This window comes from Macaca thibetana, chromosome 14, assembly GCF_024542745.1.
Source record: "Macaca thibetana thibetana isolate TM-01 chromosome 14, ASM2454274v1, whole genome shotgun sequence".
In the NCBI taxonomy this organism is placed as follows: domain Eukaryota; kingdom Metazoa; phylum Chordata; class Mammalia; order Primates; family Cercopithecidae; genus Macaca; species Macaca thibetana.
Window position 1 is genome coordinate 103,062,718 of NC_065591.1, and position 27,918 is coordinate 103,090,635.

The 27,918-nt window shown below is 40.6% G+C and overlaps 1 protein-coding gene across 1 annotated transcript in view; it reads left to right on the plus strand.

Moving 5' to 3' along the window:
• Positions 1-462: 462 nt before the first annotated feature.
• POU2AF2 (POU class 2 homeobox associating factor 2) overlaps positions 463-27,918 on the plus strand; it is a 30,735-nt gene continuing 3,279 nt past the window's right edge. Inside the window, exons 1-2 of the mRNA XM_050757738.1 lie at positions 463-1,084; positions 26,178-26,220. Coding sequence (XP_050613695.1) covers positions 26,214-26,220 — 7 coding nt within the window. The 5' untranslated portion in view covers positions 463-1,084; positions 26,178-26,213. The remainder of the gene's footprint in view (positions 1,085-26,177; positions 26,221-27,918) is intronic.

Sequence of the window (27,918 nt, forward strand, 5' to 3'; positions counted from 1 at the left end):
TAGGCCAAACAAAAGATTCTCTTATTATTTCCTCACCATCCTCAGTAATAAGGTTCTCACTATGCCTAGAAGCAATGTTGTCAATTTTAGAACTTTGGGGAAATGTTTTTCTCTATAGTCTGTTACCTGTCTGTAATTCCCCTATGATGAAAACAGCAAATTTTTCTGGTTGTTGATACTACAAACTGACCTAAGTCTGGATTCCAGTTCCATTGCTTATAAGCAGCTATGAGACCTTGCAAATAATTTAGTCCCAGACCTTAGTTTCCCCATCTGTAAAACAGATCAAATGAAGTAATACATGTAAATTGCCAAGCACTACAACGTCTTCAGTAAGTGAATATAGTAAGTGCTCAATAAATATCTGTTAAATGAATGAATGATTCCTTATTTATCCTCTGCCTTATTTCAAAGCAGTAACTCCTCATGTTGAATCACCGATTTTCAAAAACAAAGCATATTTATTTCATGCAGTAAACCAATAACAAACAACTTTCTTCTTAAGAACATAATCTTCTTAAAATTCCCGTTGACCTGCTCACTCCCATCAGGTATAATAGGGCAGGAATACTGTTATGCTGTAACCTGAATCATACAAATCTAACTTCTACCTCATGCATTTAGAAGCATCATTCCAAGTTGCAGCCAATCCTTGGTCTTGTGATTAAAGCACAAATTGTAAACCTTGACAGAGTAAATCTTGACAAATCAGAGTACAAGGAAAGGACTTTGAAGAGCTGTTGTGTAGATGATGGAACGGTGTTTCTGTCACTTGTAGAGCTTAGATGAGTCTCTATCAAAGACCAGGAGACAGGGCTCTATTGAAGCCACTCTATCAAAGCCACTTCAAATCCAAGAATTCTAGCATTCTATCAAGAAAATGACATCACAATGATCAGCCCCTAAATATGTCCTATGGGAGGTTAACCTAATGATTCCATCCACATTTGTTGTGACTATTCCATTTGCTTAAGTCCCAGGAGACCACAGCAAACGAGTGTATCAAGGCGTGAGAGTGAAGCACACAGTCAAAGATCTCCTGGCTGAAAAACGATCCAGGCAAACAAGTAACTCAAGACTTAATGTAAGTCCCAATTTAACACATTCTGAGGTGCTTGCAGGTTCTCTCTCCTCTCCCTTTATCCACACACCAATCCCCCACTTTCTGGGTCTGATATTCTCAAAGCAAAGCCTTCCTTTAACTGGCACGCAGTACACAATCGCCCCATGACTGACGATCTCTCTCTCACTTAGTGGTGCCAGCATTTACACCTTAACTTACACTCCCTTTACTTCAATCTCATCCTAGTCTACTTTATGCTGGTTTTCATGCCCTTTTTGAAAGAGTTTTCATGTCTTTATTCATCTGCTATTGACTATATGCCCTTAGAAACAGAATTCCTATTCCCTTATAACTGGATGTCACATAAATCACAGTCAATAAATGCTGGTGCTCCTCCTGACTGAGAAGCCTGTGGAGTGGAGGAACACCAGTAGAGAGGGGCCCTGGCCCTTGCCGGGAACCAGTCATGTGGCCCTGGGAAAGTCACTTTACTCTTCTGGGCCCAATATGAAATGAGTTAGGCAAAATGACCTCCGGGGTCCCTTCCAGCTATAAATATCTCTAACTGTTATTAAAATTATGGCATGTCTGTTAGCAGCCAGCAGGAGCACCAGGAGCTCTGGGATCTTACTGGCTGGCTACTGTGGTTCACAGCAATTGAAAGATGTTGTGTCCTGACTTTTTCATTTCCCCAACCCATGGATTACCAACAAGGGCTTGGTTGGTGGGAATAATACTCACCTTCATCCACATAATTGTTATTCTAAACCCAACAGAGATAACTTTAAAAAAAAATCTCTGTAACATGCCAAATCAGATTTTTAAATCCTAGTAGGAGACGTTCTGAGTCTAAAATCCTTATCTGCCATCCGTGTCTTTATAAATAGTTCTACTGTATACCCCAAATGTTTAAGTAGTTACATCAGATCTCAGAAATGATTTTAGAATGGCAATATCATTTGGTCACCAAGATCAACATATAAACACCTATTCTATCAAGTAAAATATAATCACGTAAATGTCAGGCATCTGTTGGCACCAGCTGGGTGCAGGGCATGAGAGCCGATGACCAGAAATAAATGAGGCAACCATGTCCAGTACCTAGTGCAGGGGCTGATACACAGCAGGTACTGGCTCTTCCAGCATGTCTGCTGAGAATGTTGGCACCATGTTCAACTCTGCTCCAAAATCAAACTCCTGGGACATGCTTCAAATGAACGTTCAATTTCCTCCCATCCAGGAACAGCTTTTATTGCATATTTTATGTTATCCTTTTTTTTTTTTTTTTTTTTTTTTTTTTTTTTTTGAGACGGAGTCTCACACTGTTGCCCAGGCTGGTGTGCCCTGGTGCGATCTCAGCTCACTGCAACCGCCGCCTTCCAGGGTCAAGCGATTCAAGCGATTCTCCTGCCTCAGCCTCCCAAGTAGCTGGGATTACAGGCGCCTGCCATCACGCCCGGCTAATTTTGTTTTTTTGTATTTTTAGTAGAGACGGGGTTTCACTATGTTGGCCAGGGGTATCAAACTCCTGACCTCGTGATCCGCCTGCCTCAGCCTCTCAAAGTGCTGGGATTAGAGGCGTGACCCACCACGTCCGGCCATTATCCTTTCTTTTAAGTCACCACCTCTCTTCTAGTTAAACAAATGGAGCTTATCTGCCACAGAGAAATCTGAAAAATTGGCTCCTTGTCTGCTCCCAGTTCAGTGCTTCTCACAGTGCCTGCTCAGAATCACCTGGGGTGTGTGATAAAAATATCAATACAGCAGGGCACAGTGTCTCATGCCTGTAATCCCAGCACTTTGGGAGATTGAGGCAGGCAGATCACTTGAGACCGTCAGGAGTTCCAGACCAGCCTGGCCAACATGGTGAAACCCCATCTCTACTAAAAATACAGAAATTAGCCGGGTGTGGTGGTTCGTGCCTGTAATGTCAGCTACTCAGGAGGCTGAGGTGGGAGAATCATTTGAACCTGGGAGGCAGAGGTTGCAGTGAGCTGAGTTCATGTCACTGCACTCCAGCCTGGGCAACACAGTGAGACTCTGTCTCAAAAACAGTAATAATAATAAAAATAAAATATCAATCCAAATCTAGTCTCTTAGACTAGAGAGAGAGAGAAGGAATTCAGAATCTACTTAAAATGAACCATAGCTTCAAGTGGAATCATATGGGTTACTTGACCACAGTAACTGCCACTAACATGAGACAGCAACTAAATTATGAAAGTTGATGAAAGTTTCAGGCAAACTATCAACTGGAAAGACAAGAGTTGCACATAAGGGTAACATCCATCACCAAGGAACAAACATGGCGTCTGCCCAGGGTGAATGAGTGTGTAATTCACATCTTGTATCATCAATGCCTATATACAAATGATAAGGCACCATACCAGAGTTAGAGAAAAAGGAAATTTCCATTAAAGGGCATGAAAGCATATACCCAAATGGTGGACATACTTTTTCTCTTTAAAATTTACCAAATATGACTTCTTGCTCAAGATCTGTGGCTATCAAGTCACAGGTTTTGTTTCCTTTCTTTATTTTTTGGTGAGTTTTTACTTTTTATAAAATGAGACACTTGAAACATAATTCATAATAAATCATATTATTTTATTTCATTTTAAAATACAGATCCCTGGACCTGTCCCATGTCTACTATTATTGGGTTGGAGCCAAGCCGTGGTCATTGCATCATTTTTTTACAAGCTCCTTGGGTGGTGCCTTTGCACATCACTGTTTGAGAACTTTGCCATAGAGCAAAGAGCAAGTGTCTAAGCCTCACATGTCACAGCCAAGGTTTTTATCTCTCTTCAGATAAGAACTTGCTGAGCTCTTGCTATTGACCCATTGACACTGGGTCTCTTACAGAGAAAGTGGATACAAGAAACATATATAATACATAGTTCATGCCACTGAACACCAAATAACCTGGTGGAAAGAAAAAATACTTACATATTTGAAAAATACAAGAACTTAGCAACCAAGCAGCCCTCGACTGAATGCTGAAGACAAAATACCAGGCAGCATAGCCATATAATATGATGACTATAATAACATTTATGTAAGGACAGTTTAAAGTGCACTTTCTCATGTGTTGTTGCATTTGATAGACACACTTAACCCTCTGATTGATATTTACACAGTTTCCCAGTTTACAGATGAGTGCTTTGAGAACAAGAGAAGGGAAGTAATTATTTCAAAGCTGCACAATTTACAAGTAACAGATGGCTCCTAATTCCACATTCCTTTTTTTTTTTTTTTTTTTTTTTCTGAGACAGAGTCTCGCTCTGTCGGCCAGGCTGGAGTGCAGTGGCACAATCTCAGCTCACTGTAACCTCCACCTCCTGGGCTCAAGCAATTCTCCTGCCTCAGCCTCCCAATTAGCTGGGATTACAGGCATGTGCCACCACACCCGGCTAATTTTTGTATTTTCAGTAGAGACAGGGTTTCACCATGTTGGCCAAGCTGGTCTCGAACTCCTGACCTCAGGTAATCCACCCACCTAAGCCTCCCAAAGCGCTGGGATTACAGGCGTGAGCCACCGCACGCGGCCCACATTCCATATTTAAAGGGAACGGCCAATGGGGACTAGAGTAGAAAAATCTCTGATACATGCAAACAAAGAGGTTTTTTGAAAAGAAAATATACCATGTAGAGACAACTTCTAGAACAACAAAAGTATGCACTGGCTCTAACCATGGTAGATATTCTCAGGCATCCAGTGCATAGATGGTATGAACTCACCCTTAACTTCCTGCCCCCATCATATTATCCAGCATCTCAACACTAGTAGCTTACACTCATCCTCACTTCACTGACTTTTTAAATTCAGATAATTAAATGCATAAAGTCCCAAAATGCGGTTATTTGGACTTTAGACATTTGCATGAATTGCCCTTACTGTCCACTTACTGATGTTTCCTCCTCTCAACCACTACTCTAGAATATCTGTAAATCTCAAGGATATCATATACATTAGTCATCCACTCTCGAGGGCCTATTTCTGTCCCTGTTGCAAATGCAACCCAATAAGAAAGAATCATGGAACACCATGTTATGGGAGACACTGTGGGGCTCTGATTCGATGGCTCATACTGAGACCACCTCCCCTCTTTCATACCAATGCACTAGGACACAATGACTCTCATATCTGGAGCAAGTTCAGTCAGAGAAGTTATTCATTAGACATGCTCAAAATTTGTAGCTAACAGCATGAGTAATGACCAGTCAGAGGCCCTACCATACGGTTTACCATAAGCACATCGTGGTAGGTTAAAAAATGGAGCCCCAAAGATCCCATGTCAAATCCCTGGGACCAGTGGGTTCTGCTTTATATGGCAGAATTTGTGGTTAAGTGAAGTATCTTTAGAAGAGGCCCTTACCTGGCATTATTTAAGTGAGTTCTCAGTATAATCACATGTATCCACAAGTATCCTCCCTCACAAGGGGGAGTTTTGAGAGAGAAGCACACACCAGGGAGAAGATACACAAAGGCAATGTGACCACTTAAGCAAAGATTGGAGTGATGAGGCCACAGTCAAGGAATATCTACCAGCAGCCACCAGAAGCTTGAAAAGGCAAAGGTAAATTCTCCTCTAGAGTCTGATGGGCTCACAGCCCTGCTAACACCTTGATTTTGGACAGAATTCCAGAATTATGAGAGAATCAATGCTGCTAGTTTTAACCCATCCTGATTGTGATAATTTGTTACAGCAGTCCTAGAAAACTAATACTCACATATTCTGAAAACTATGTCCCCCACCCCTCTGGATAGGCGTACTTCAGGAGGTATCTATTTGATGCCCCAGTTGCTGCTCTTTTATTTGTGACGACACTGATAAACTTATACAAGACTCTGTTGATCCATTTTTACCGCAGTTTCCCTCATGAACATCTGTTTTTGATACCATGAAATGTTTCTCACATCTTTGCAGTAGGAACAAGAAAAAATATCCCTTGCATCAAAAGAGACTTTCACCAAAGACTAGAAATTAAAACCACTTCTATGCATTTTAGCTATAATTCTGTGGTTTCACAACTATTGCTATGTATGTCTATTTTTAAATAATGGTTTTTCTTTTTTCTTTCTCGAATTTTTCTGTTATTCTTTACCACACTACTAGATCTTCTACTAAGATATATAAATGTGAGCCATTCACCACCATCTAGTGCCAAATACACACACACACACACACACACACACACATAATTAAGTTCTGATTGCTGCATTTTTCCAACTACACCATTTCAATTGAGTTCTATAAAAGCTAATCATTGAATTATTTTCAAATAACATCATAAAATTCAATAACCTCTTTATTATATGTAGAAAAAAAAGCAATAAGCCTAATAGCCACAATTTTTCAGTTTTGTTTTGAAAGTTGGTGAGTGATTTTTCAGACCATTGTTCCTTTTAATCAAGTTTTTCTTAAGCTATCTTATGGATTTATTTAAAATTGTTGAATATACATCAGCTGGCATGAGGGGAAAATACGTAAAACCTGCTGTGTAGAAAAGGAAATCAGCTTGGAACTGAAACTGTTGGGGAGATGGGGAAGTGCCGTGTGGTATAGGAGATGTTAAGATTGAGCCTAGGAATCAGGGTTTGATGTTCCATTTATTTTGTTGATTTATGGACAAACTAACAGCTCTCTTGCTCTTCTCATTCATCAAAATGCTATAGCCAGGAACAATAAGAAAATAGACATGAAAGTTCCTTTAAGTTAATATCCTACATAAACCTAAGGAAAAATAAATGAAGATTTCTGGCTCTGTTTTTATAAGGTCTGAATTGAGGAGAATGTTAAGGAGAAATATCCCAAGTGAGAAATAGATTTGGATTATAACAGCCTTGATTTTTACATGCTCTACATATAGAAACCAAAAGTGAACTATTTCCACACAACGTGACTCTTGCATGCCAATCTCAAGTTTTTGCTTTTCAAATCAGAATGACTTACAGTTATTTTCTTTCTGTACATTATCCTAAATTCTTACATTTAAATTTGCTTCTAAAATCTTGACATCAAGGGCATAGAGGATAAAGCAATATGGTCAGCTGGGTTTCTCAGTTACTAATCTTTCCTAATTATTTTGGAGGGTTAATATTACAAGCAATGGAAAGAAGTATGACAATAGTACGTATTTAATGGGAAATTTTGGAGGAACAGAAGGTGAATAGGCACCATTCGGTGTGTTTATGACATAGAGCAATTGCCATAAAGTTGGGCAGACTCTAACTGTACAACAGATGTGCATTGTCTGTCTTAGTCCCTAAAACCAGCTGTCCTTCCAGCAGGACTGCTAGTTGGACCTTTGTTTAGTTCCACATTCAGCTGCTGCTTTGCTATACCAATCATGTGCACAATTCAGTTACCACCAAGTGTAAACATTGTGATGTCCAGATCTGGGATTTGCATTTGGACTTTTTGTGAAGTATTAGGAGGGAAAAATACATGCAATTGGAAGCTGTATATTCTATAATCTTAAAGTTTCTTTGATTTCCCTGAAACTTTGGGTAACACATCTCTCCTCTACCAAAAGAGAAGCTGCTCCTTCTTTAGTCTGTTTGAACCCCTCCTTCTGGCTGCAAATGGTCTTGGGTAATTCCCTTCTCTTCTCTGAGCCTCAGTGTCCCTGTCTATAAAAGCGGAGAGTTGGGTCACGTGTCTAAGATTTCCCTAGTTTCTGTATTTATTTTTTTCAAATAAATTTTACTGTGTGTAACTGATGTTTGCAACATGACCCTTATGGGATATATATATGTAGCAAAATTGCCACTATAGTGAAGCAAATTAATATATCCCCTATCTCATCAGCCTTGATTTATATATACTATACAAGTACAGACCAAAATTTAACTATTCCCAAGTGGTCTGTTTTTTTCATTCCAACCTCAAGTGTTCGCTTTTCGAATCATTATTACTTAGTGTTACTTAGTTACTTTTTGTGGCAAAAGCTGCTAAAGTCTACTTATTTAACAAAAATCCCTAACAATTCAACTTTATTAACTGTAGTCCTCATGTTGTACCTTTTATCTCTAGACTTGTTCATCCTACATAGCAGCTACTTTGTAGCTTCTGAGCTACATCTCAGTATTCGCTTTTGAGACTTAAATTTTTTAATGTTTATTCCATTTATTTATCTTTGTTATTTTCATTATTCATACTTCAAATATTTCCATTTCTTTAAATATTTAAATCCTAATCTCATTGTTTAGGATTTAAAATAGACCTGAGTCTCAGACAACTAGCTTTTACCCTATTTGAAGCACGTCTGAGCTGACGTTTCAGATTACTCTGTTGTCTAGGAACCTACAGCACTTAGGTTTACTGAAGTTCATTTTTTTTTTCCTTTTTTGAGATAGAGTCTCACTCTATCATCCAGGCTGGAGTGCAGTGGCGCGATCTTGGCTCACTGCAACCTCCGCCTCCTGGGTTCCAGCGATTCTTCTGCCCCCGCCTCCTGAGTAGCTGAGAATACAGGCAAGTGCCACCATGCCCAGCTAATTTTTGTATTTTTAGTAGAGATGGGATTTCACCATATTTGCCAGGCTGGTCTCGAACTCCTGACCTCGTGATCTGCCCACCTCGGCCTCCCAAAGTGCTGGGATTACAGGCGGGAGCCACTATGCCCAGACTGAAGTTCATATTCTAAGACATAGAAAGCACACAAGTGAAGACTTTGGGCTCTAGATCCAGATGACCTGAATTCAAATCCCCGCTCTGCCATTTGCCAACTGTGTGGTAACAGTAAAGTTATTTAACCTAGCTGCTAAAGGAAGATAATAACATCTACCTTGCAAGGTTATCATAAGGATTACACTTAATATTTGCCAAGGGGTTGGCACATGGTAGGTACTCAATCAATGCCATTGCTATTAAACACTCAACTGCATGTGAGGAGTGATGTTTGTTAGAATTCAAAACAATATAAGAATTTCATTGCCCTTAAGAAATGTACTGTTTAGTTGGGGGTAAGAAATTGTAAGTGATTAAAAATAGAAAGATGGCTTTGCTCCAAGTGCCAAAAGAGTTGAGTGTGACCATTAGTAAACATGAGGGAGGTACAGAGGAGGGAGAGCAAAGCATGAAGCAGGAAGGTAGAAAAAGACTTATTGGCCAGGTGCAGTGGCTCACGCCTATAATCACAGCACCTTGGGAAGCCGAGGCAGGCAGATCACTTGAGGTCAGGAGTTTGACACCAGCCTGGCCAACATGGTGAAACCCCATCCCTACTAAAAATACAAAAAGTAGCCAGGCATGGTGGGGTGCGCCTGTAATCCCAGCTACTCAGGAGGCTGAGGCACAAGAATCGCTTGAACCTGGGAGGTGGAGTTTGCAGTGAGGCGAGATTGCACCACTGCACTCCAGACTGGGCGATAGAGCAAGACTCATGAAGGAAGGAAGGAAGGAAGGAAGGAAGGAAGGAAGGAAGGAAGGAAGGAAGGAAGGAAGGAAGGAAGGAGGGAGGGAGGGAGGGAGGGAGGGAGGGAGGGAGGGAGGCAAGACAGAGAAGAAGGAAGGAAGGAAGGAAGGAAGGAAGGAAGGAAGGAAGGAAGGAAGGAAGGAAGGAAGGAAGGAAGGAAGGAAGGGAGGAAGATGGAAGGAAGGAAGGAAAGAAGGAAGGAAGGAAGGAAAGAAGGAAGGAAGGAAAGAAGGAAGGAAGGAAAGAAGGAAGGAAGAAAGGAAAGAGAAAGAAAGAAAAAAGAAAGAAAGAGAGAAAGAAAGGGAAAGAAAGAGAGAGAAGGAAGGAAAAGAGAAGGAAGGAAGGAAGGAAAAGAAAGAGAAAGAAGGAAGAGAAAAGAAAGAAAGAAAGAAAGAAAGAAAGAAAGAAAGAAAGAAAGAAAGAAAGAAAGAAAGAAAGAAAGAAAGAAAGAAAGAAAGAAAGAAAGAAAGAAAGAAAGAAAGAAAGAAAGAAAGAAAGAAAGAAAGAAAGAAAGAAAAGAAAAAAGAAAAGAGAGAAAAGAGAAAAAGACTTCTTGGAGGAAAGTATGCCACGAGCTAAGCTTTCAAGGAAGAAGATGGCCCAGGTGAGCTATAAGCAGGAGTAGAATCCAAGAAGAACACACGGAATGGGCAAAGGCGAGGGGAAAGGAAGCGTTCCCTGTAACATGCAGTGGGTGAACCAATTTTGTCTAGAGGACAGAGAAGTGAAAGAGGAGGTTGGGAGGCCTGCACAATCCTTCAAAATTCAGATCTCTTCTTGCCTGTTAAGATCTCCTAGACATTCCCCTCTGCTCCCAAAGCCTCCAGCATATTTTTCTGCTAAAATATTCTTACATTACACTGTTACTTCTTGTTTTCTTAAATCTCTCGCCCAACTGGCTAACATCTTGCTATTTCTGTTTGTTTCTTTCGGAGCCTCCAGCCCAGGAAGAATGACAGTGTGGTAAAGTACTTAAGTGCCTGAATATCAGAGTCAGACAGACTGAGGTTCTGACTCTTGTGTGTGAAATTGATCTCACTTCTCTGGGCCTCAGTTTCTTCCTCTGTAAATGGGAACGGTGCTAGCTACCATGGAAGGTGTTGTGAGAGTGAAATTTGATAATGTCTACAAAGCACCTGGTACAGCACATGGCATGCTGTAAATGCTCAGCCAATGGCAACTTTTATGGTTTTTACAGTATCTGGTACATAGCGGTACTTGATCAATGTTTCAGCAAAGGTGTGCCACACTAAGGTAGATAGGCCCTGCATTATGAGGAGCTCTGGATAGCAGCCTTGAAAGTTAGATCCTCACGTCATCACTACTACTACTTTTAATATAATATAAATAAGTGAAATCATTAGAAAGGCTGCTGGGTAACTTTTGTAGGTTTGAAAACTTTATTCCTAGGAATTAAAAAAAAAAAAAAAAAAAACATTGGAAGCAATAGTTACCCACCTTCATGACATGCTGACTGAGCTATGCCACTGTCCTCCATTCTTCAGTCAAGAAGGCTAGAGTTGAAACTCCAACCTGGTGTATTTCATTAAGATAATTTCAACTGCTCCCATTCTGTAGTCCTAAATGTCCGAAAACTCAGTCAGTCTAGGATAACAAACCTATCATTATGCTTATCCGTCTCGAACTGCCATTTGAAAAAAACAGCTTCAAATGACAAGAAGGAAGAAATGAAAGTCTGAATATTTTGATCAGGATTTGCCACCGATTTGCTGACCTAACAAAGGATGTGACTTTCTGAAGCCTACATTTCCTGAATTTAAAAGAATCTTCTGAGTGGTGCAGATGGGAGAGGGTCAGTATTCAGTGTTCTCCGTGTGTTTCCCCCACTGGGTACACCTGTTTCTCCTCCTGACTCAGTAGGTTTTCCCAGAGCTCTGAATGTGTCCCACCCAGTGGCACCCCTACCCCCAACCCCCAAGGCCAACCTGAACCCCCTCTGCAATCTGAAAAAGATAAATTCCCTTTTCTCTAGTTCGACAGAAGTTTTGCAATCTGAGTTAGCCAGGAATACAGAGAATAGAAAAACACATAAAGCAGAAGAATGATTGTGTAGCCTCCAAAAGTTCTGATGCTAACGTTAATATTGGGTCAAAGATGGGCATGGGGGGGTACAATTGAGTTGATGTTTATTACTGAGTTCTCTTCCCACCTGTGCAGTTCTCTCTGGGATAAATAATAATGAATAATAACAATAACTATCACTTACCACTGGGCTATGAAATAGGAACTTTACAAATAATTTCATTGATCTATTTAAAAATATATTTCATTTATCAACACAAGCACGACAGCTTTCAGAGGGTGGTACCCATATCTATTTTTGAGATCAGAAAAATAAGAATCAGGTAGAAAGTAGTGGGGCTTAGATTTGGAACTAGGTTTGTGGGACTCCAGGTCTTCACTTCACCCATCCTACTGCTCTCTTACATTATGATTCCAGCCCAAGGATGGGCGAGCTTTGGAGTGGTCACTCTGCTTCAGGCCCTCCTGCTCAGCTCTCAAGTCATCCTCCAGATTTCGTGTGTGATGTGTGGCTTCAGTTATGACTTTTGCTCCCTCTCAGGAACACATTTGTCTTCCCAGTCAGCCCTACAATGTGCCTGTAGACTGTTCAAGAGATGAGGCCATACCCAGCCCAAACCAGCACCAGGACCTTCTTTTCCTATGATACTCAGACATCTTAGAAGACACTAGACCCAAGAAGTTTTCAATTTCCTTATAGAATTTACCTCCAGTTCTGTTCCAGAACCTGCTTTCTGTCCCAGAAACAGCTGCACCTAGCGGGGGGATCACACGGAGAACACTGAATATAGTCCCTCTTGGTCATTCCTCATCACTCCTGGACCCCCTGGCCTCATGGGGCTCTGTGTGGCACCTGGCCCTCTCTGTATGAGAGGAAATCGCTTCCTGAACCGGAGTCAGACTGGGCCATCCTGACCTTGCAGAAGCCTCTTTTCTGTTCTCTAGAACCTCTGAGGTCTACTCTTGTGACCCATTTCTCTCTGAGTTTTTCTTCTTACCTGAAGCTTACTCCCCTGGCATGTCTTTGGATTTCTTTTCTGAATATTGCCAAGTTATTTGAGAGGCTGGCATCCATGGCTCACTCATGGGACTGGATGCAGAATGCCACTTCTTCCACCTTAGAAGGCAGAGACAATATCAGCCCCCTTTTGTGGGCTGGAAGAGATTCCTGAACCCAGTGAAAAATAGAGTTTACCAGCTCAATTTACCTGCTGTCTCTGGTGACCCATCCCTTCAATGCTCTCCTAGCCCCCGTGGTGTCTGGAATTCTCTCATAGTCGTACACACTATGGAACCTTACATATATTCTCAATAAATATAACAGCTGATAAGGAAAGATGAGAATAATTTCCTTAAGGCTTTACCTTCTTATGAAAGTTTGAGAAAAGATGGGAAGAGGAAGCCCAGCAATGCTCTCATTTCCTAGATACTAAGCCAACTTTTAGTATTCCATGCTAGAAACAGATAGAACCCTTTACTAATGTAGAAATCTAATACCATACTACTTCTCTTTGTCATTCTAATGGTGGTGCTAAACAACAATGAAAATGCCAGAAGAAGTCAAATACAAGTAAAAGCAAAGAGTTGATCATACATAAATCCAAGGAAGAAATCACAGCCTCTGCAGCCATCAGCATGTTGTCACATCTGAGAACATAACACATGGATAGTATATTGAATCTGTGGTTGGACAAAGGATAAGCTTTGGACCGAGGCATCCCGAGCTCTGCAGGCATGAGTGCAAAACAGTTGGCACAACTGCAATTACAGGAAATACTCACGGTCTTCTTTGATTTCTTAAAATTTACCGTAGAAATTATTTTTCACCTCTTCAACTCATAACCTGAACCCACCCTACAACACGTTTTGATTTTAGTAAGATTGTCGTGTTTGCCTGGGCATAGCAAATGGGCATCAGGTGGCCCAATGTGTATTTTCTTGGTTATTGCTATATTTTTCTTTTTTTTCTTTTTTTTTTTTTTTTTTTTTTTTTTTTTTGAGACAGAGTCTTGCTCTGTCACCCAGGCTGGAGTGCAGTGGCGCGATCTTGGCCCACTGCAACCTCCACCTCCTGGGTTCAAGTAATTCTCCTGTCTCAGGCTCCCAAGTAGCTAGGATTACAGGCACACGCCACCATGCCTGGCTATGTTTTTTTGTTTGTTTGTTTGTTTGTTTGTTGTATTTTTAGTAGAGATGGGGTGTTGCTGTATTGGTCAGGCTGGTCTTGAACTCCCGACCTCAGGTGATCCACCCGCCTCAGCCTCCCAAAGTGCTGGGATTACAGGCATGAGCCACCATACCCGGCCTGCTTTATTTTTCTTATCTTCTCTTAGCTTTTTATTTCTTTCCATGTTATCTTTATTTTTCTTAAATTTTTAGAAACACCTGTTGTTCTCTTTGTTTGACTGCTAAGGCTCCTAAGAAACCTGCAATTTTTCTTTAATAAATATATCTTATTTATCCTTGCTACTTTTTCATGAATGCCAGCAGAATAATCTATTTCTCATTTGAAATTTTGCAAGGTTATTGATAAAGGGAATCAGTGTTCGCCCTGGGAACATCTCCCCGTACCTTTTACTCCATCTCTTAGCACAGTGCTTTGCATATTGCTTGTTAACATGGCCAGCTAACCCCCTCCACAAGCCTACAAATAATGTAAAAAGGAAAAAAAGAAACATTTTCTGAGCAGGCAGTGTCTAGTAAACTCAAAACACCAATGTTTGAATACAGAGGTACACACTATATTCTTGGCATTCATTTGAATGAATGCTTTACTAAGGCTTTCTAAATGGCCCATTGTCTGACTTTAATTAGCCCACTGTCCTGCCCTGTTTAGAGATCTGAACCACATTCCCAGTGCTTTCTGTGTTCCCCACCCAACCACCTGCTCCTTCACAATCACAGAAATTTTAAAAATAATAATAAAGGCAAACCTTTTGCAAGCAACTTATTTTTTCAGCTGCTGTATTGGTTCTGCAGGCTTTTTTTTAATGTCATAAAATTTAAAATAATTCCTGGTGGTGAATTCTTTCATGCAGCTTGCAAAAATAATCAGTTTTTGCAGCGGAACAGCCGCAGCAAGTCCATCTGGCAGGGCTGAAGTTCTGCAGATTCTGTTCTGACCAAAGTGCCTCTCAGTGACTCCTGTTGTTCCAACTTAGCTACATAAATACAAATAGCATTCCAAAGGCATGCCAAGATCCAGGGGTAAAAAATGTGTTTCATTTTGTAACTTAGGCAACAGAAATCACTTTCTCATAGAGACAGCCTGGACATTATTTTGTGCCAAGCAGGAGAGTTTTAACAGTAAAACTTTAAGAAACTATATGAAAATGGGAATTCTGCAACCATCTGACCTTTCCAAATGACATAAAATAGTTTATATCCCCGCAATTGAAGACACTTGACATCACAGTTTTCAAAAGATTTGAGATTTACAATAAATATATGACCTAAAGTCTATTTATTAATTTTTGTTAAATAGTTGCCTTAATTACAAAAGAAATTCAATGTAAAATTTCAGGCAGAACAAGAGTTAAAGTGAAAAGCAGAAGCTCACTGAAGTCTTCCCTGTCCCTAGTTCTCTTGTTCTACATCCCAAGGGCCACCCCAGTGAGTTTCACGTAAATTCTTCCAGAAAATTTGCTATGGCATTTTATTAAAGAGAAATTAAGTTGTCGCACCAACAAATTAATGAATATCAAAATTTGTTAGATAATTACATGCACTATTCCAAAAATGCATAAATTAATGTTTTTGTGGCAAAATCCCTTCCTGGGAGAGAATTTAAACATGGTTTTTAGTCTTCATTTTACCCCTATACATTTGAAAACCTTGAGCAAATCACTTAATCTTTTTATGTCAGTAACAGCCCCTACTGTCACCTGAGGCTGGTGATAATGGAGACAGGGTGCACAAAACCAGATGAACTCTTTCTTTGTAAGATAAATCCCCTATAACCTAGGCTTTGTAGACACAGGTAAATGCTTTTGAGGATATATATTTCAATATTCCCTCCTCAGTCAAAAATTCTTCTTGGCCTTAGAATTAGGCCTATACCATGTCCCATTAAATTAAATCATATAAAAAGTAGGGTTTTTTCCTTTGTACATATGTCAGTATGAGGAAGACCTGCCAGCCACCTCTCATACAGGTATCAGCAGGAAGGTTGGTGATAACAAAGAAAAGAGGAAGAGAGCCCCGGAAATTGTGCAGCATCCAGGACAGGTGGCCAGCAGTCCTTAGCACCTATGGGAAAGTAGCAGCCCTTGTTGATAATCCTCTAAAAGGATGCCAAATAGAGGTGGATAGAAATGGCACCTGCTGGCCTTTTGAAATCCCAGCCCTACTGAGGGCCATCAGACCCTCATCACTGGGTTCTATTCACCTACAATAGCCCGTGCGCTCACCCCACCAGTCATTTCCAACCTGTCATTTTAGCACCCGATTAAATTCCCTCGAGCATCATTTTCACCATGTCTATACTGCTAAGACAGTTCTGGGCCGGGCGCGGTGGCTCACGCCTGTAATCTCAACACTTTGGGAGGCCGAGGCGGGTGGATCAGGAGTTTGAGACCAGCCTGGCCAACATGGTGAAACCCCATCTCTACTAAAAATATGAAAATTAGTTGGACATAGTGGTGGGTGCCTGTAATTCCAGCTACTCAAGAGGTTGTGGCGGGAGAATCACTTGAACCCGGGAGGCAGAGGTTGCAGTGAGCCAGGATCGTGCCTCGAGCTGGGCTCAAGGGATCCTCCTGCCTCCACCTCCCAAAGTGCTGGGATTACAAGCATGAACCACTGTGCCCAGCACAGAAAAGGCCTGGCGCAATGGCTCACACCTGTAATCCCAACCCTTTGGGAGGCCAAGGTGGGTGGATCACCTAGGATCAGTAGTTCTAGACCAGCCTGACCAACATGGTGAAACCCCGTCTCTGCTAAATACAAAAAAAAATTAGCCGGGCATGGTTAATGGTGCCTATAATCCCAGCTACTTGGGAGGCTGAGGCTAGAGAATCGCTTGAACCCAGGAGGCAGTGGTTGCAGTGAGCCGAGATTGTGCCATTGCACTCCAGCCTGGGCAACAAGAGTGAAATTCCGTCTAAAAAAAAAAAAGAAGAAGAAGAACTTTATAACCTGGTTCCTGCATCTTCCTCCAGCTTCTCTTCAGCTTTCTTGTCGTCACACTTCCTGCCCACATTTCCAGGTATGTGACATGCAGCTCCTCACATTTGAGCCTTTATTTCTCTCTCCAGCAACAATACCCCTTAAACTAATTTCCCTTTCTCTAGCCTTCAAACCCAGGCTCAGATATCACCCATGTTTTGATGTACTAAATCACATTCCCCCAAGACAGTAAATCACCCCATCACCTCCCAACCTTCATCCCTGCCCCCACCCCCATACCTGCACTAAATCACATTTAGAATTCAGGCTATGTCACTTAGCAGTCTTGTGAGCTTGGACAAATCCTTCAGAAGTATCTATTAGTTTTCTAATCAATAAGCTAGGGATTATAACTTATAACAATCTATCTCATTGGTTAATGGTGATGATCTAATGAAATAATGCATGTAAATCATCTCACACTCTGCAGAGTACGTAAAGAACCCAGACATTAGTTGTCACTAAAAATTATCACACAGACAAACTAACATATGTAAAGTGCCTGACACAGAGTCCGGCAGGAAGTAGGCACCAGGAAATGCTAGTCTTCTCAACCACAACCCTTATTTCTATTATTGCACTAATTACATATATATTTATGCACCTGTTTTTGCTATGAAACTGTGTGCTGTCAAGAATAGAATCTATGTCTTACTCCTCTTTGTATTTCTGGAAACTACCACAATCCTGGTGCAGAGTAGGCACAGAATAAATTTTAATAGAATGAATGAAATGAAACTTCTGCTCTAGACAAGCCAACTTGCTTATTATTTCCTGAAGAAGAGCTGTGCTTTGCCACCTTGTGTTTGGTTCACAAAATTCCTCCTTCCTGGGAGCTTCCTTTCTCCTCTCTGCATCCTCTCATCCTTCAGCACCCAATTCAAATCCTCCACACATTGACTTGCCCCTTTTCTGACGCATAGTAGAGGCTTACATCTGTAGTTGATATTGATTATAGATTATTTTTCTTCTTTACAATTATAGATTATTTTTCTTATTTACAATATATAACTCAGGTAAGTGGCCTATAAATCAAAACCTGTTTCAAACTTTGGCAACGTAATACGATTTATAAGAATATGTTTGAGATAGTTTAGCCTACACACAATATTTCACACCAACCGAAATGCCCCTGGTTCTACCATACACTTTTCCTGTTAACTAAGACATGTAAATCTCTGTACCCGTATTTTTTTCCTGGCGAGATGTTCCAACATAACATCAGTGCCCATTTAAAGACTAACTGTGTTAACATCCGGCATTAACCTTCCTTTAATTCCGAAGTTGGAGGAAAACCATATGACCTGTGGTGGATCTAAATGTAGACATTAAAATGTGGTGTCAGAATGTTGAATATAATATCATCAGCTCCACCTGTCTCACAACCATAGAAATGACGACAATGAACATATAAATGTATAAAATACTATGAATGTCTCAAAGAGAGATACCATCTATTCACAAGTGGCTATGATTATTATTACTTAAGCATGAGTAGCAATATTTTTAAGTTTGAAGACTCATTTTCTAAACTAAATTTTATCTCAATTTGAATTAAGAAATAAAAGTATACGTGTAGTCCCAGCTACTCGGGAGGCTGAGGCAGGAGAATGGCGTAAACCCGGGAGGCGGAACTTGCAGTGAGCTGAGATCCGGCCATTGCACTCCAGCCTGGGCGACAGAGCCAGACTCCGTCTCAAAAAAAAAAGTATACGGCAGCATGAACATGGCATGCTAGTCAGACATCACCTCGTTAGTACATTTCAATATGTCCTTCAACTAGGTTGACACCTAAAAATATTATAGGATCATAAAATGACTATAAATGTACTCAAGGGAAACTCCTAATCTTATCACTTTATTACCTTGGTAACCTATTAGTTCAAATTAACTCATTTTCATGGAGGGGCTTTGGGGGCAGCTGTGAGGCTGCCGTGTTAGCTGCAGGAAGTTGCAGGCTGGCAAATTTCATTCAAATATAAACCTCTAAATTTGGCTAGCTGGCATTGCAGGATCCTGTTGTTTGCAGTATGCAAAATCAAAATTATATACCATCTCGCTTGGTCAAAAGTTATGGGCTCTTCAATATTAATTTCAATGTTACTTCTGGAGGATTTGCAGGATAAGAGACAACTGTGTGAATACAATATATTGAACCAAGCAAAACAATGGAAGATTTCCCTTCACATAGGAAATGACAATGACTGCACATGCTGAAAGACCCTGTTTCAGGCTTTTCTCTCCTGACTGGTGACATCTGGAAATGGGATGGAGAAGCAAGTGGCAGCTCTGATATCTTCCCAGTGACCTTCTTCCCAACCCCATGCAGGCCCTTTAGGAGTCTTCTAAGGTCTGTGATACCAACTGAAGAGGTCCATTATCATTGACGTTTGTGTTTATCCATCAAAATATTTCCCAGGTCACCACAGAGCGGGCAGCACTAATTATAGCTATAAACTGACTAGTCTGATGAGAATGTTTTACATCATGATTGTGGTGGTAGGTCACAAGTGTTCATCAAATTTTGCCAAAATACATCAAATTGTACCCTTAAATTTTGTGAATTTTATTATATGTAAATTATATCTCAATAAAGCTGACCCCTTCAAAAGTAGAATGTCACTCAAAGGATTAAGGATGTGTATGTGTGTGTGTGCGTGTGTGTGTGTGTGAAAGAAAGAGAGAGAGAGACAGATAGACAGACAGACAGGAAAGTATCCCACCCAATCCTCCTTGTGAGCTTTTATATAATTATATGATCTCTCTGGATGTCCGTAAGTCTCCATTATACTAAATTTTTTCAAACTAGAATGCTTTTCTATTTTTAACTGTTGAATTACTAAAATGCTTCCAAAGCAGACTGGTGTGGTGGTTAAGACACAGACTCGGATATCAGAAAGGCTCTTGTCTAATTCCACCCACTACTACCATCGCCACAACCAATCCTCTCCTAGAAGGGAAATCAGGTTATTCTCTCTATGCTTAGCTTCCCTCATTGGCAAAATGAGAATAATATTACTGATCTTCTGGGGTGGTCATGAGAATTAAATGAGATGATACAGATAGCACAGTTGACCATAGCAATGGCTCACAGTGTGTTTATGAAATTACTATAAGTAAGTGCTTATGAATTACTTCTGTTATAATTTAGATCTCTGCTGGAAAATGTTGGAAGTCATGGAAAAATAAAAGCTTTTGTGCTGTGTTAAAACCAGGACGGTATCTACATCTGGGCTCAATATTTACAGATTCAATTCTGGTATGGGGGTGAGAAGAGCTCTCCCACAACAAAACTGTATCTTGCATAATACAAATTTTAGTGAGTTGTTGAGCTAGCAGAAAGTAAGAGAAATCTCCAATGGGAGTAGGGGCAGGAGTTGGCATAGGAGATTGAAAAAGGGTTTGAGCAGAAAGTAAAGCACTGAATGATGAGAAGGTGATCCTGCCAAAAAGACAGGTTTCGTGAGGACAGGTGTCCAATTGGCTTTACCTGTGAAGACTGGTCCTTGATCTGTTGCCAAGATTGGGAGGCTGAACCTTGGACTCCAGGATTAATGTGGGGAACCTGGAAGGCAGCCGGCTCCCCATAGATAAAAACATAAATCTTCTAGAGGAAAGCAGCCTCAATTCAGGACCCCAGATCTTCACAGATTAGGTCAATAAGATGTGAGTTTCAATCAAAGATCACCCATGCATAAGAAAGCAAACCACTGTGAATGAGTCCACACAAACAATAGACAATAAATTTAAATTCCCAGAACTTTCATGTGTTAGAATTACCGAATACAAAATACATAATACTTAATACATAATGAGCACTCAACAAGAGGCTATCAAAAATTACCAAATAGATTCTAAAAATCAAATGGAATTTATAGAAATGAAAAAATATAAAATCATGGATATAAAAACTCAATGTGTCAGTTAAACAACAAATTAACTACAGTTGAATAAAGAATTAGTGAACTGAAAACACATCTGAAGAAATCTATGCCAATCTCTACCAAAATATAGAACAAAGAATCACAGACACAGAAAAAATAAATAGAGGTTAAGGGATTTTGAGGATAATAGTAAAAGTTCTAACATATATCTAAACAGAGTCCCAGGAGGAGAGAACAGTCATAATAAAGACAAGACAATATTTGAAGAGATGATGGTTGACATTTTTTCAGAATTTATGAAAGACATGAATCCCTAGATACATGAAGCCCATTCTATATCAAGCAAGATAAATAAAAAGAAATCTACCTCTAGATAAAATGAGGTGAACTTGAAGAACCTCGAAGAGCAAGGGAGTATTTGGGAACAGTCAGAAATAAAGAAAAGATTGTCACAAGGAATAACTGAAAGACCAATAGCAGACACTGGCTGGGCACGGTGGCTCACGCCTGTAATCCCAGCACTTTGGGAGGCCAAGGCGGCTGGATCACAAGATCAAGAGAGCGAGACCATCCTGGGCAACATGGTGAAACTCCGTCTCTACTTAAAAAGAAAAAAATTACAGAAATTAGCTGGACATAGTGGCACATGCCTGTAGTACTCGGGAGGCTGAGGCACAAGAATCGCTTAAACCCGGAAGGTGGAGGTTGCTGTGAGCCGAGATCGCACCACTGCACTCCAGCCCAGGTGACAGTGCGAGATTCCATCACACACACACACACACACACCCCCTATATATATATATATATATATAATATATATACACACATATATGAGATCATCAAAGTGCTAAGAAAAAAAAAAGAAAAACCTATAAAGTTAAAATCGTAAATCCAGCGGTATTATCTTTCAAGTACAAGGTCAAAAGAAATAATATTTTCAGATAAATAGAAATTGAAACAGTTTACTTTCAACACCACTGACACTTAAGGGATTTTTCAAAAAAATTACTTCAGAAGAAGGAAATGAACCTAGAAAGAAAGTCTGGGAAAGGAATAAGCAAAGCAAACGGTAGACATTTGAACCTTAATTCAAATTAGTAAATCTAATACAGAATTACTGAATTAAATGATGATATTGATGTCTAATTTGTGGCAGCTTAATAACAAGAAACAAGCTAAAAGAAAAGAGAATAGCACACACGTAAATTAGAAGAGGGACAGTTCTTATATCTCAATTGCAGGGTTAAGATATTGTTTGCAGGTTTGTTAAATATGTATGGTAAAATTGTAAGGGTAATCATAAAGAATGAAAATAGAGTGTACAATTTCCACAGCAGGTAGAGAACAAAATCATACAGGAGGCAAGAGTACAAAAAGCTTCATCAAGTAATAAATGAAATCAACTAGACCTTTAATTGTGAAATCTTTGTAGAGTCCTCTGGTATAAAAATTGGGCCGGGGAGGAGTCGGTACTGTCAGTTCCACAGTAATAATTAAGCCTGGGCAGAAGATGGAGAAGGCATCATAGAAGATGCTGGAGATTGTGGGCAGTGGAGGAGAAAGACAGAAAAACTTTTAGAGCAGAGATGTCAAAAGGAGAAGGGGTTTTGTCAGCCACAATGACATAGACTGGGCTCTCTCCCTTCCTGGGGCAGAGGCGGGAGGCAGAGCCATTCCAGCTGATAGATAAATGGCTAACATACTGAGGGCAAATAGGGTGCTGATGCCGATGCTCATTAGATTGGGCGGGTGTGCAGCTGTGTCTCACAGGGGCCTTGATACTGGCCCCAGCCTTGGCCAGAGCAGTTTAAGGGAAGCAGGCAGGAAGAGAAGGTAGGAGAAGAACAATGGGACATCTCTGTGGGCAGTACCCAGGACAGCTACCACCCCCTTGCCACATCCTACTTAACCTGGAAGGAGGCTGAGGCTGAAGCCAGAAGGCATATGCGTTGGCACAGGTCTTCAAGGAAAGACCCAGCCACACCACAAAGCTGAAAACGGGAGGGTAACACTGGATAACATGGGCGCCTGCAACATGGGAATATGTGCCCAAATACAAATGCATGTATGGTTTAATCACTGCCCCTTTCCTTCTCAGAGAAATATTAGGGGACCCACTTCTGACCATTACATGCCCAAGAGTTCCCTTCTGCCACTTAAAAGTGTTAAAGTATTAATCAGGAAAACCCAGAAATCAAAAGGTTTGGAGAAACATACCACAGATTTGAAGGAACCAAAAAATGCATAATAGTAATAATAACTAAGGCATATATGCTGTTTACCCTGTGGCAGACACTATTCTAAGTGCTCGATGTAATCATCTCATTTAATCTTCAGGTGCCCAAGATCCCACAGCTAATAAGAGGTAGAGCTGGGATTCAAACATAGTCATTCTGGTTCCAGAGGCTTTACTCTTAATTAGCATGCTGCTTCTGAGTTGTTGGAGGATATTTTGCCTGGAGAAGTTTGAATTCGAGGTTGATACTACAGATTGCAATTGCATGTTTGTATTCCCCTAAAATTCAGATGTTGAGGTGCTAATCCCCAATGTGATGGCATTTGGAGGAGGGGCCTTTGGGAGGTAATTAGGTAATTAGATCTTGCAGGTGAATCTCTCTAATGGGATTAGTGTCCTTATAAGAAGAGACATCAGAGAGATTATCTCTCTCTCTCTTTCTCTTTCTCTTCCTCTTCTCTTCTCTTTCCCTTTCTCTTTCTCTTTCTCTTTCCTTTCTCTTCTCTTTCTCTTTCTCTTCTCTTTCTCTTTCTCTTTCTCTTTCTCTTTCTCTTTCTCTTTCTCTTCTCTTTCTCTCCCTGCCATGTGAACACACAGTGAGAAGCCAGCTTTCTGCAAAGCAGAAAGAGGGCCCTCACTGAAAACTACACCATGATCTCAGACTTCCAGTCTTGTGAACTGTGAGAAATAATTAATTGTTGTTTAAGCCACCTAGGATGGTATTTTTCATAGGCTTGTCTTCAAATATTTGAAGGGCTGTGTATGCAAAAAGTGTTAAACTTATTCTATAAGGACCAAAGGGATTAGAACTAGGAAAACAATTCTTTCCAGCCAACTTTGTAATTGGTAAAGATTCCTAAAGAAGAAATGGGTTTCCTCAGAAGGTGCTAAGTTCTCTGTCCCTGGATATTAGATGCACCTGGTGTTAGTAATATGGAGAGAATTCAATCATTAAATGAGACTCTATAAAATTTCTTCCAACTCTTGAAAGTCTATAGAATCATTAGAGTCGCTGCAAAAGAACTCAGATTCAACGAACTGGGTGTTGAGGATTCTTAACTTCCATAGAAGCTACACCCTCTCCCCTTACTTTGCTCCAGGACATCTTGGAGCCATTACTTGAATATTTTAAGACTCTACACACCTAGATACTCTTCCTTCAGAGGTCCGCTTAGGCACTGTGTCCTGCAAATGTGTCTCCCACCCCATTCCTAACACCAGTTTAGGTGCCCCCATCACCCCATCTTTCCCTGGCCCTGACACTTTTCATACTACACCAAATATTCTGTTTTGTCATCAGTCACCCCTGTATTGATTTCTTAGGGCTGCAATAACAAGTTACCACAAATGGGATGACTTACAGCAACAGAAATGTATCATCTCATAGCTCTAGAGGCTAGAAGTCCAAAATCAAGGTGTCAGCAGGACCATGCTCTCTCTGGAGCCTCTGGGGAGAATCCTTCTTGCCTTTTCCTACCTGGCAATTGTGGCTGGTGATCCTCGATGTTCCTTGGCTTGAGGTTGTATTACTCAAACTGCTGCCTTTGTCTTCACATGACATTGTCCCATCTGCATCTGTGTCTTTGTCTGTCCCTCTCCTCTTCCTTTAAGGACATCAGTCACATGAGATTTAGGACACACCCTAATTTAGTACGACCTCTTAATTTAAGTAGTTACATCTTTAATAGCCCTATTAGCAAATACCGTCACATTCACAGGTATCAAGGATTAATATATCAATATATCTTCGGGTGGATCATGCCTGAAATTCCAGCACTTTGGGAGGCCGAAACAGGTAGATCACCTGAGGTCAGGAGTTCAAGACCAGCCCGGCCAACATGGTGAAAACCATCTCTACTAAAAATGCAAAAATTAGCCAGGTGTGGTGGCTCATGCCTGCAATGCCAGATACTAAGAAAACTGAGGCAGGAGAAACACTTGAATCCGGGAGGTGGAGGTTGCAGTGAGCTGAGATCATGCCATGGGTGACAGAGTGAGATTCCATCTCAAAAAAGTATATATACATATCTTTTGGAGAGGGCACATAATTCGACCCACCACGTTCCCCAACCTCCCCTACTCTCTAGCCTGTGGGTTCTTTGAAGATTGTGTCTTCATTCCACATATTTTTCTTAAGTCTATTATGACCTACACCCTGTTCCAGGAACTGAGGGCGCATCCCAGTCAAGGTGCTTACACTTAGTGGAGCTTCCTTCTCCACATGGATTCAGACAGTAAAAGGTGGCCCTTCAGTGCTGAAGCCCAACACTAAGTGCATGTGTGTATGCACATACACACACACAGTAGGCGCCCCTTAGCCGTGGTTTCCCTTTCTGAGGTTTCAGCTACTCATGGTTAACTGCAGTCTGAACACACTAAATGCAGACCTCTAGATATAAACAATTCCTAAATCTTAAATGGCATGCCTTTCTCAGTGGTGTGATGAAATTTCATTCAGTCCCACTCCATGCTGCCCAGGACTTGAATCCTACCTTTGTCCAGCCAATCCACACTGTCTACACCACCTGCCCATTAGTGTCTCAGTAGCCAACTCAATGATTGGATCACCTGTCACTGTATGGCAGTGCTTGTGTTCAAGTCACCCTTATTGTATTGCATAATGGCTCTAAAGCACAAGAGTAGCGATGCTGGCAATTTAGATATGCCAAGAAGCCAGAATGTGCTCCCTTTAAATGAAAAGGTAAACGTTCTCAACTTAATAAGGAAAGAAAAACAAATGTATGCTGAGGTCAGACATCGGTATGGTAAGAACAAATCTTCTGTCTATGAAATTGTGAAGAACGAAAAAGAAATTCATGATAGTTTTGCTGTTGCACCTCGAACTGCAAAACTGTGGCCACAGTGCATGATAAATTCTTAGCTAAGATGGAAAAGGCATTGAGTTTGTGGGTGGAGGACATGAACAGAAACGTGTTCCGACTGATGGCAATCAGGTGTGGTACTATCCTCAGTTTTAGGAACCCACTGAGGAGTCTTGGAATATATCCCTCGAGGGTAAGGGGAGGCTACTGCATATGCATATATATAGTCACTTAATATATATTTGATGAGGGAATGTTAACTGGAACAGTAGAAAATGGAGGATAAATTATTCCATTTTATCCAGTCAGTGCTTTCTGGCATGTTTATCAAAATGTAAAAGTGTGGTTTCTCTTTGTCCCTTGTAAAACTTTGTTCTATGGTACTTGAATTCTTATTCTCAGTTGACCTAAGGGTCAACCCAACTCCCCAGATAATATTTCTGAATATCATAAAACCAAGTTTATAAGGGGTAGTCCTAATTTTTATTAAAGTCAAACTTACAACTAAAGAAAACATGTGAATTCTGTTTACCTTCCAGGGCAGCGTCAGCTCCTCTCAGTCTCCATTTGTGCAGATGCCAGGTGAGTACTTCAATTCAATAAGCAATTATTCCCTTTGGAATTTAAATCAAGCATCTGGGCTTCCATTCTTTCATAACGACCTTACAGCACTTCCAAAACTCTGCTCCTTTAAAATAGTTTTGCCTAAAATACAAAATCAGCGAAGAACAGAACTCATTCATTCAGTCATTTCTGAATTTAAAATTCATTTTGTCTTGAAAGCAGCCCTTTGATCCCAAGCTTTTGGGGCAAAGGCAATATAAATTATGCCCTTGATACAGTTTTAAAATGTCTAAAGTTCTGACACCATGATCTGAGAGATGAGGCATCTGCTTTCAAACAGAAAGAGGAAAGCGGCCTGCGAGCAGAGGGAGCCAGACACTTGGTTCACCATTTTGAATTCATTTCAATGCCTGTGTCTCATTAAATACTCCTGTGGGGATGTAAAAAGGGAATTCCTAATAATAGTGTTGGACATTCTCATATACACACACACACACAGGCAAAGACAATCTCATCTAGTTCAACTCAGAAGCGGCACAGTCCCTAATAGTTTTATCACCTTCAAAGCTGGAGAAGGGAAAGGAATAAGAGCAATGGAGGATCCCGAATATTTAAATGCCTGTATGTTGTTTCCCAATCATATATACTGCCATTGAAATTTGGTTGCATCTCCTGCCTTCTACAGAAAAAAAAAAAAAAAAAAAAAAAAAAAAAACCAATTCTATAGCTTCTCTTTATCTAGAAATTATCCTTTCTCTTTGTACAGAGAAAATCCATGCTAAGAGAGCAGATGCTTTTTTCTTTGTGGTTGTTTTGATTTGGAAATTGGGAGTATAGATGAGAGCCTGGAAACCTTGTTTTCATATTCTCAACCTTAACCACTCTCATAAACATAAATTCATTGTATGAAACAGAACCTTATATTAAGGTTCAGTTGCACAGATTTTTTTCCCAGGGAAGTATGCTTATAATGAAAACCCTAACTGCAGTTTTCAAATGCATGAGCAGGTTAGAAGTTATAGAAGGTAAGAGGAAAGTGAAGTGAGTAGAATCGTGCTATAGGTTTTGATGGGGAATTTTGATTTCTTCTTCTGGATGAATAAATTCACATGCCATTCTTGAACACAATGTTATACTACTAGGTTTAAAGAAAATGTATAAGGCATGAGCTCTGCCCCCTTGGGCTTGCAGGTTGGCTGGAAAGATCATTGTGACTCAGGTGAAAGAGGAATGAGCATAATATAAAGTTCCACGTCCTGTGGAATGGGCTGGAATTCTGGGTCTATAGAGTCAGAAGCTCAGAAGTGGTCTGCTGTGGTTGGGGTAAGGTAAGAAAGACAGGCACTTACATCTTTTGCCAAGCTCAGCCTTTTTGTGACCTGTGACCTAACGGTGTTAGTGTTAGCATTAGATCACACCCAAGGCCAGCTGGAACAATTAAACCATAAGTTTTATAGACCTCAAGTCTATGCCCTCAAACATGTTCTGAATGATCATGTGTTTTCTGCTACAACTGAGCTATTGTTGAGCAAACACATCTTTTTCTTTGGAAACCATTTCACTGCTGCGTTTACCTTAAATGAAGCTCTTATCAGTTTCTGTCCCTCCCTCTCTCCACCAACGGAAAATTTTATTTATTTATTTTTTTGAGACGGACTCTCGCTCTGTCACCCAGACTGAAGTGCAGTGGTGCCATCCCGGTTCACTGCAACCTCC